Source organism: Sitophilus oryzae, unplaced genomic scaffold (assembly GCF_002938485.1).
Source record: "Sitophilus oryzae breed Bouriz unplaced genomic scaffold, Soryzae_2.0 scaffold_1189_pilon_pilon, whole genome shotgun sequence".
In the NCBI taxonomy this organism is placed as follows: domain Eukaryota; kingdom Metazoa; phylum Arthropoda; class Insecta; order Coleoptera; family Curculionidae; genus Sitophilus; species Sitophilus oryzae.
In genome coordinates, this window is record NW_022145825.1 from 529967 (window position 1) to 540285 (window position 10319).

At 33.1% G+C, this 10319-nt stretch overlaps 1 protein-coding gene across 1 annotated transcript; it reads left to right on the forward strand.

Annotated features, from left to right (window-relative positions):
- The first annotated feature begins 203 nt into the window (after positions 1 to 203).
- LOC115891639 (maltase 2-like) lies at positions 204 to 7516 on the forward strand. The gene is made up of 8 exons (XM_030912163.1): positions 204 to 443; positions 522 to 641; positions 4249 to 4463; positions 4551 to 4779; positions 4836 to 5179; positions 5240 to 5492; positions 5629 to 5962; positions 7383 to 7516. Exons 1-8 carry the CDS (start codon positions 224 to 226, stop codon positions 7447 to 7449), a joined length of 1782 nt encoding a protein of 593 aa, XP_030768023.1. The 5' UTR covers positions 204 to 223; the 3' UTR covers positions 7450 to 7516.
- The last annotated feature ends 2803 nt before the right edge of the window (positions 7517 to 10319 follow it).

Here is a 10319-nt window from a genome sequence, read left to right on the forward strand (position 1 = left end):
CTGCTTATAATAATATGAAGTTTTTCTAAATAACTTAAGTACCTTTTTAATAACAAAAAACTATATAATTCTCGATATCGATTAAACAGTATTTATTTTTTATCTACCGATTTGTTTTTTATGTCTCCACCTCTTCGGTCTTTGTTTGTTTTCTTCTTGAGATTTCGCCTAGTCATTACGATAAACAGTATAAAACATAGAGAATCAACTTAAAAAACCGTCGATGTCTATCACCAGACCTAAGATGAAGTCGTTACAGTGTTTAACATTCGCGGTGTTCTGCAGTGTTGCCTTTGGTGACACTGTTGTATTAACTAATACAGGGAAAAAAGACGGATCCAATCTTGGACTTTTCACTGAATGGTGGGAAACATCTGTGTTCTACCAGATCTATCCCAGAAGCTTTAAAGACAGTAACAACGATGGTAGTGGTGATCTACAAGGTAATATTAGTCTTTTTCTAGAGAAAAAAGATATTTATATGGCAAAGAAGCATTTACAAACGTTAAAATAACTTTTAGGAATAATCCAAAAGCTGGATCACATTCAAGATGCGGGTGTGGATGCTGTATGGCTCTCGCCAATTTATAAATCCCCACAAGTTGATAATGGTTACGATATTTCAGATTATCGTGATGTTGGTATGTGATATTTTGATGATTTTGTAATACATCCACAATTTTTATCTTCAGCTGCAATACATTTTAATAAGCATCTATAATTTTTTTAACATTTAATTCATTTTTGTTCTTAGTTAACATATTTTATTTGACTTACACCTCTAAAATAATTATTACAATAGATGTTCATTTAGGGTGAGCCAAAAAAACTAACCTATGGAATTTATGGGTTAAAATGAATAACCGAGAAAAAAATATCCCCTATATATCCCCTATAGTTCAATTTAAAAAGGTGTCGGTGAACATTCAAAATTTTCCATTTAAATAACACTTAAAAAATATTTTTCCGTAAAATGTACCATAACTTTGAAAAAGTTTATGATAAAAAAATTTACATCGCGGATTCTTGTAAAGCATAAATTTCCTAAAAAATCCATGTGAGAATAATCTAGTTTCTTTTTATTAAATATGAAAATTTCACACCTCTAGTTTTCAACCAATAACATGCTTTAATGTTGACTAGTTACCATGGCAACTGAAAAAATTTCCGGAAATTTTTTCGAGGCGCCACGAAACTTTAGTGGAAATTTTTTGACAGTTGAAAAGGTAAACATAAGATCTACAATCATAATGTGAATGAACTACAATGTCTATATATTGAAATATTACCCATTTGAGTTTTAGCATTTGATGTAACTAATTAAAAAAAAATATAATAATATTTGTTAATATTATTAACAAATTGAAATTATTTTAAAATGTCATGTTGGATTAATATTTTTTTTCAAATTTAGGTGTGAAATTTTCTTACCGAATACCACGCAAGCTTAAATTATTCCTGGAAATTTTCTTTCGGGCACGAATATTTTAGGAAAATTATCCCTCGTCTTCGACTCGGGATAATTTTCAAAATATTCGTGCCCTCAAAAAAGTTTCCGAAAATAATTTAAGCTCTTGTGATATTATAAGTGAAAATTTTTAATCAATAAACACTAAAACTTGAATTAGGGAATGCAATCCCGCAAATGCTGGATCCCGCAAATGCGGGATCCCTCTGCGATTCCGCGGGATCAAAGTTGTGGGATTTACCGTTCGGGATCCGCGGGATCGACACATTACTACTGGGTAACCGAATCGATCTCGATTAAGATGAAACCGCTTCGTTCCGGGCCGATGCGTCGACGTTCGGAACCCGAAGGATTCCCCTTACGGCTTAACCATTAAAAATAAGTGAAACAAAGAGGCTAATTGTTAGATTTCTTTCTGGCGTATGTGCGTAAGTGAAGAAAGCGTTTAACTAGTACTTGTGGACAATTTCGTCAAATAAATTGCCGGACATAATTATTGGGACAAGCAAAATTTTAGGGTAAATTTAAAGTTGAATATCTCTTGAACTAAAAAAATTTTGGGATGCGGTTTGGACCAGGTTTTAGATGAATCTATTGTGATTAAGATGCTGATGTGGTTTTCGAAAATAAATTTAGCGAATTCTCGTATACCGGGTGTTTTATAAGAGTGTGAAAATTTGATCAAGAATCTTTTTTACCGCAAATTTACAATTTTTAAAAAATCGAAATTTTTACCAAGTACGACTAATCTGCATTGAAATTAGAAAAAACAGTTTGATCGGTTTTTTATTTTTTTTTGTTTTAAGGAAAATACGACGTTTTTTCGAAAAATATGCATTTTTAGTCATACGTATGGCCCTAAATGGCACAAAAAGCTTTGTACATTCTGCATATGCCAAAAAATTATTGATAAAGAGTGTATCTAAAAGCAGATAACTAACACAAGTTAAGATACTCGATTATTAGGTTCATTTTAACCCATAAATTCCATAGGTTAGTTTTTTTTGGCTCACCCTTGTCCATGTTTTTTCTCAAAACCTTTAACTTTATATCTTTTATTTTTATAACATATCACTATAGGCCAGTCGCCAAGTATTAAAAAATAACTTATGGCGGGAGCAAATCCGGACAAGCTAGAATAAATTTTATTTTGTTTAGTTTAGTGTAAGGAACCACGTGTTAAATTTGCACCACCCCCAAAGCCCGGATTTGGCCGCCATCTTGAAAAAAGTGGCTAAAATTCGGTTTATTTTTCATTATTTATCAATAACTCGATTTCTATCAACTTTAGTGCAAAAAATGTACAGACCAAAATTAAAGAAGAGGAAAAACTCTATAAAAACGGTCTATGTACTTTTTCCGTGCGACGACCGTTTCCAAGTTATCTCGGTTTAAACACGCTAAATATACCTATTATAAGCAGTTATTATTTCCTGTATTCTTCTCTCTTACTCTTTTTATTTCTCCACGCATTTAGTGGCTGCCCCACAACATCCGCATTATACAGAAAAGGAAAAATGAAATTCGTTAAAGTTTTACAGAAAGAAAAAGAATTATTACAGACAGCTGCACAAACTTTCAAAGACCCAAACGCATCCCCAGAAGATATAAAAAAAGCTGGAGAACGATTTCTTCTTCATCTATATGGATCCAAAAAATGCGACTCATTAGATAAGTACAGATACCAGTGTTTCGTAAAATCTATTTCACTCATTCCGCTTGCACTCATTCCGTACGTACAGTCAGGTACAGCTATGGTATGGGAATGAAAAATCACCTCTAGATTGGGGATGGAAAAATTCAAAGAATGGGTTGATGCCCATTGCAACTTCCCAAGATGCAGCTCCCCAAGAATTATTAAATCTGATTTCATGTAAATGTGCCAAAGATTGTAATACATCTTGTAGTTGCCTCAAAGCAGGTTTGCGTTGCTCGGTAATGGTCAGGGCAAATCATATTCGAATAGTTAGGACAATTTTCCTCTCGATAAAGATCAACGAAAAGAATATTCTGCACCTTATAAACCAGATCCGGAATATGATACAGATGTGGAAGACATTCGGGAAGATTATATTGAACAGCCAGTAAAATAAAAAAAAACAACGAACTCTGATGAACCTTCCACCTTAAAAGAAACCTAAGTTGACGACATGTGGATTAGGCCTATTGGAAATGGGGAGACCACTCAAAAAAAAACGCGCCGGGTACCTACTTTACCTCAAGGCAGCTCCCTGAGAGATAAGGCGGTTAAATTTGATTTTCCACCAATCGCGCAACAATAAAAATTTAGTCCGTTATTGCGGTCATAATGCAAATTGCGTTCTTGCATTATGACCGCGACAGCAGGCTACTGCCAACCAGCAGCAAACAAGTTTTTAGGCTTTATGTATGGGTGGTGCCGCTCAAGGTGGTGTGGAAACAAGTACAGTTAACCCCGGATATATTGAACACTTACATCATATCAAACTTTTTTTCCTCTTCTTTAGTTTTGATCTCTACATATTTTGCACTATAGTTGATAGAAATCGAGTTATTGACAAATAATGAAAAATAAACCAAATTTTAGCCAATTTTTGCAAGATGGCGGCCAAATCCGGGCTTACGGGGAGTGCAAATTTAATACGTGCTTCTCAACACCAAAATAAAACTTATTCCAGCTTGTCCGGATTTGCTCCCGCCATCGATGCACTTGCCGACTGGCCTACTAACTATAAATGGATATTTGTGTTTAATTCTTTAACTATTCAAGCTTTCTTTAAATCAATTTTATACAACTTTAGATGAGATCTATGGTAATCTCGATGACTTAAAACAGCTACTTGACGAAGCTCACAAACGTGACATCAAAGTGATCTTAGATTACGTTCCCAATCACACCAGTGATCAACACGCATGGTTCCAAGCTTCTTTGAAAAACGACTCTGTATACGCTGACTACTACGTCTGGAGAGACGCAGTTATAGTCAATGGCACCAGGACTCCACCAAACAACTGGGTATATTATCACAAATAATAAAAAATATTAACGTTAAAGACATACTTTAAGACATAAAAACTAACGTAAAGCATCGTTCCTTTTAAGATAAGCGAATTTAAAGGATCTGCTTGGGAATGGAGTGAAGAAAGACAGCAGTACTACCTTCACCAATTTTCCGTCGCTCAACCTGACTTAAACTACCGTAACCCAGCTGTCGTGAACGAAATGAAAGACGTTTTAAGATACTGGTTGGATTTTGGCATTGATGGCTTCAGAATGGACGCGGTATTCACTATTTTCGAAGATGCCCAATTTAGGGATGAACCTCTATCAGGTCGGAACCATCAATTCGATCGAACCGCGAGTTTTGATTAAAATATATAATTGCAGGAGATCCGAACTCTGGTCCTGAGGATTACGGATATTTGACTCATACCTACACGGCCAACCTAAACGAAACTATTCAGCTAATCTACGATTTCAGAGATCTGTTGGATGAATTCAGCGCCAACCAGTCATATCCTCGCGTCATGATGACCGAGGTCTACAGCGATATCGAAACTACCATGCTCTACTACGGAACTGAGAGTGGATCCAGGAAAGGAGCCCATTTCACCTTCAACTTCTGGTCTTTTATCTTGGGACTTCAAAAGGGATTTACTTCGGGTCAGTTATGGACCTCTATTTATAACTGGTTTAATTACATGCCAAGAATTTATACTCCCAACTGGGTGGTAAATAAACATATTATGTCATTTTTTTTCTCTAAATTTAAACAAATAAACGAATTTTAGTTGGGAAACCATGATCAGTCGAGGGTTTCCACCAGGTTGGGACCAGAAAACGTCGATGCTTTAAACATACTAATTTCTATATTGCCTGGAGTTCAAGTAACTTACAATGGTGAAGAAATTGGTCAGGAGAATGGAGTAGTAACCTGCGAGCAAGGCTACGATCCACAAGCTATTAAAAACTGCAGTACTTTCAACCAAACGAGCAGAGACTTTGAACGAACTCCTTTTCAGTGGGATTCGACAGTAAATGCAGGTAAAGCCCAACCAAACATTAATTACTGATACGTGATATTAATTTTTTAATCAGTTCTTTACTCCCTTATGTTCTGTTTTGTGTACTTAAGCTCACGCTGTATCAAAATTATTCTTTAGTAATTTATTTTTCGCAGGATTTAATGACGGTGCTGAACCTTGGTTACCAGTGAGCCAGAAGTACTTAGAGACGAATCTAGAAAGCCAAAACGTTACTGGTATAAACAGTCACTACAATATCTACAAACAAACGTTGGAATTAAGGCAGTCCTTCAGAAATGAGACTGGATATTACATAGTTTTAGTATATTTCGATAGTCTGTTTGTGGCTGAAAGAATATTATATTCCACTGATGATTATTATGTGTTCTACTATAACGTTGGTGATCAACCTGTAACTGCGTCAGAATATGCCCCTGGGGCCAATGCAACAGTCGTTGTAAGAAGCAGTAATAGCGCTTATAATATTGGGTAAGATACAAGATTTTTTTTCTACGACTGTACTTGAAGTAACAATTCACCAGTATCATGGTATATTTAAAAGAAAATTAAGCACTTATACATTATACAGGGCAATGGCGGATACAGGGGGGGCCCATGGGGCCCGGGCCCCCCTAAAATCTGTAAATTGGGTTAAATCTTAAGTTTTTGGGTTAAAAATGGCGCCAAAAAAAGCACATTCTACATTACTTTTTGTTTTGGCCCCCCCCCCCCTAAAATAAATTCCTGTATCCGCCCCTGATACAGGGTGTTTTCACGTAAAAAAAAGATTTATTTTTCCTATCAACATAGGTCCGATTCTGCTTTTTTTTCGTAGCTACAGGGTGATTCGAATGAAATTTTGAGGGTTACTATATTTTAATGCTAAAAAAGTGTCGATGAATTCATCAGAGACGTGCATATGGGTTATCACTGGAATATTTTTCAAAAATAAAACATGTGCGCCACTGACTTTTTCTTTTGATATTAAAATTGTGTAGATTGTTTAATGCCAATTGAATGCTATCTCTTGATATTTTGTCGAATTCGACCTCCTTGATGAGATAAACGCAATTTTATTATTAAATCACAATTAATAAAATTAAAATCAAAATAAAATTAATAAATTATATATTTTACCTAATTTATTATTAAATGTTATTACTATTAGTTATTATTACTATTACTCCAATCTATAGCAATTTCAAGTAAAAAAATAATGGTATTTAAGATAATTACACAAAAAAACTAATTTTGAAAAGTTTTAAGATCCTGTAACTCTAAAACTATGCATTTCTATACCCATTTTCATAGGAACTTTTTTTCATATTTCTTGATGATGAATCGATGAGTACTTAATAATAAGTAATATTTCTTGATGATGAATCGATGAGTACTATTCAATCAAAAAAAGTTAATGATATTATTTTTTTTTTAAACTTTGATCAAGGCAAATTAATAAAATTCCGTTTATCTCATAAAGGAGGCCGAAATCGACAAGATATCAAGAGACAAATTTTAATCGGTATTAAATTGCTTACACGATTTCGCTAAGAAAAGTAAAAAAAAGTCAGTGGCGTATATGCTTTTTACAGAAAAATATTCCAGTGATAACTATATGCACGTCCCTGGTAAATATGTCGACAATTTTTAAGTTTTCAAATGTGTCCTGAAAATTTCATTTGAAACGGTAAAAGTGCTTGGATGAAAATTATAATAACTGGAAAAAATATTAAGACTCTAACACCCTGTAGCTACGAAACAAAGCAGAATCGGACCTATGTTGATAGGAAAAATAAATCTTATTTTTACGTGAGGTATCTCCCCACGAGAGATGGTACATGTTTTTTGAAACACCCTGTATACTAAAAATAATTATTTTATTTTTTTATTAATTCGTTTGGTTTTATAGGGATCTGTTTAACTACAATGGTACCCTTCTGCCCCAAGAAGCAGTACTTGTGCATCTGGGTTCATAAATGGAACAGGAAAAATTTTGACATGTAACATCAGTTTTATTTTAAAATAAACAATAAAACAATCTTACTATATGTTTTTTTTAAATCGTCTTATACAGGGTGGTCCGAATTGTACAGGATGTCCCATTTTGGTTGAAATCATACGGTATCTCCGTTATTAGTAAAGATAGGAGGATGCGGTTTGCACAAACCTGTCACAGTTTTTTGTCAAGAATTAGAATTTTTTAGAATGAGTGGGAGGGGGGTTAATCACTTCGACCTTACAGATCCATTGTGTCCCCCTTTCTTGAATCATAACTCATCATACAGTCCCAGGGCTTTGACAAAAGCCAGTATCTGGGACGGTTTTATAGAGGGTAGTTCTCCATCTCCAATATCAGTCGTACCAAAATTCATGGCACGAATGGTTGTCGTCTCGGCGCACTCAGTGATGAGGTGTACTGGTGTTTCACCATCTTCCCCACAGAATCTGCATTCGCCGTTTCTTCTTAGTTTCAATCTACTGCGGTGTTCATTGAGGAGACAGTGTCCTGTTAAAAACCCCGTGACAATCCGAAGATTGTTCTTACTCAGACCCAGGAAGATCTGTGATTTTTCTTGATAATAAACCCTCAGAAACTTCTTCGAGTGTCTTAGACCATTGCAAGATTTCCATTCCAGGTTGCGGATGGAATCTTCCAAGTTCTTGAGTTCCCCCTTAAGTTGGTTACCACTTGGAAAGCAGAACGGTTCTGGTCCAGTTAGTGGAGTGTTCGCTCCTTTCCTAGCTAGATTATTTGCTTTTTCATTGCCTTCTATCCCTTGGTGAGCAGGCACCCAGTGTAGGAGGACTTTGTTTTCTTTGCCTAATTTATTCAGCTTCTCTATGCATTCTTTGACCAATTTCGAATTGATTGATACTGAGTTGATCGCCTTTAACGCTGCTTGACTATCAGATAAGATGGCTATAAGATAATTTTGTCAAGATGCTGTAAACAAAATTTTCATAGCCCTCTTCGTTTCTGAGCTACAGGGTCTTTTCGAAAATTTTGCAATTTGGTGGCCATGCCCCTTATCTCCATATATTATTGGTCCATCTCTCTATACAGGGTTGTTCACCACATAAGACACGGAGTATTGTAGCTAAACGATGAGATTTTTACAAATTGTAAGTTTTGGGTTCGATGAAGGACTATTAGAGGTATAATTTAAAAATAATTTTATAAGATACAGAGTGTCCCAAATAAGTAAAAAATATCAAAGTTGTATTTTTTAAATGGAACACCTTATATTATTACATTTTAGTTTCTACGATTAAAATAAAGGTAAATTTGATTAAGGTTTATTATACTTAAAACTTACCGTTTTTGAAATATTTTCAATTTTGTGAAATTGCAGTAAAAATTTTAAGGCTTCATTTTCTCCAAGGTTTTAATACTAAATATTTACTGAAGTTTATTTACTGATCAGTTATTGTGTTGCAATAATAAAATAATACTACCTTATACAGTGTCTAAAAATTTATTTTAAATAATTATTAGCTTCAAACGGCAATAACTTGTTTAATTTAAATAGAACACCCTGTATATTTTACGAGAATCAGATGCACAATTTAATTGTCTATCAAATTATATTATACCATTTTTTACCTATCTCTTTAAGTTTCCGTAGAAAATGCATTTTCTTGTAATTTAGAACTTATTTATCAATATACACATGGACTATTGACATTTCAGATTAGTTTTAAAGATGTACCAAATTTTTAAAGAGTACAGATACTAATATTGTCGATATAATTCGTTTATTTCATTAAAAAATAAGAAAAAAACTGTTTAAATATTTGTTAAAGAGGATCAATTAATATGATTCCAGTATTCAAACTACATTAACTGACTGTTTGCGTTGATTAATAATAATTGCTCCAAATACTAAAAAACTGAATTTTGTATGGGCATTAGACAATGTGATAAAAAGTAACACCTTAAAAATGATATTTCATTTTTGAATAAATGCTTATTTATAACAACAGACACTTTAATTTGATAACTTATTATTATATTGATTTCTGACTCAAATCCACATTTATTTATAATAATTTATTAATGAACACAATTAAGTATGTAATTAATTAGTATATGGGCGGAAATAATGGTGTTATATTTAATTAATGGTATACTCTTTTATAAAGATTTAAATAGTTTTATTTTTGCATACAAATGGGCTAGTAATATTATCGTTTTGCTAAAAACGATAATATTACTAGTCTGTACATTTGTTGCTTTAAAAACAATCTAAAATGTCAATATTCCATGGATATATTGATAAATGAGGTCTAAATTATAAGAAAATGCATTTTCTACGAAAACTTGAAGGGATAGGTAAAAAATGGTATAATACAATTTGATAGACAATTTAATTGTGCATCTGATTCTCCTAAAATATACAGGACATTCCATTTAAATTAAAGAAGTTATTGCCGTTTGAAGCTAATAATTATATAAAATAAATTTTTAGACACTCTGTATAAGGTAGTATTATTTTTATTATTGCAACACAATAACTGATCAATAAATAAACTTAATTAAATATTTAGTATTAAAAACATTGATACACTTGGAGAAATGAAGCTTTAAAATTTTTACTGCAATTTCACACAATTGAAAATATTTCAAAAACGGTAAGGTTTAAGCATAATAAACATTAATCAAATTTACCTTTATTTTAATCGTAGAAACTAAAAATGTAATAATATACAGGGTGTTCCATTTAAAAAAATACAACTTTGATATTTTTTATTTATTTGGGACACTCTGTATCTTGTAAAAATATTTTTAAATTGTAGCTCTAATAGTCCTTCAACGAACCCCAAACTTACAATTTGTAAAAATCTC

Bases quoted from the DNA above. Each gene is read 5' to 3' on its own strand.
- LOC115891639 (XM_030912163.1), top strand. From the start codon at position 224: ATGTCTATCACCAGACCTAAGATGAAGTCGTTACAGTGTTTAACATTC. The intron at 444-521 runs GTAATATTAGTC...AATAACTTTTAG, and splicing joins TGGTAGTGGTGATCTACAAG to GAATAATCCAAAAGCTGGAT. The intron at 642-4,248 runs GTATGTGATATT...ATACAACTTTAG, and splicing joins TTCAGATTATCGTGATGTTG to ATGAGATCTATGGTAATCTC.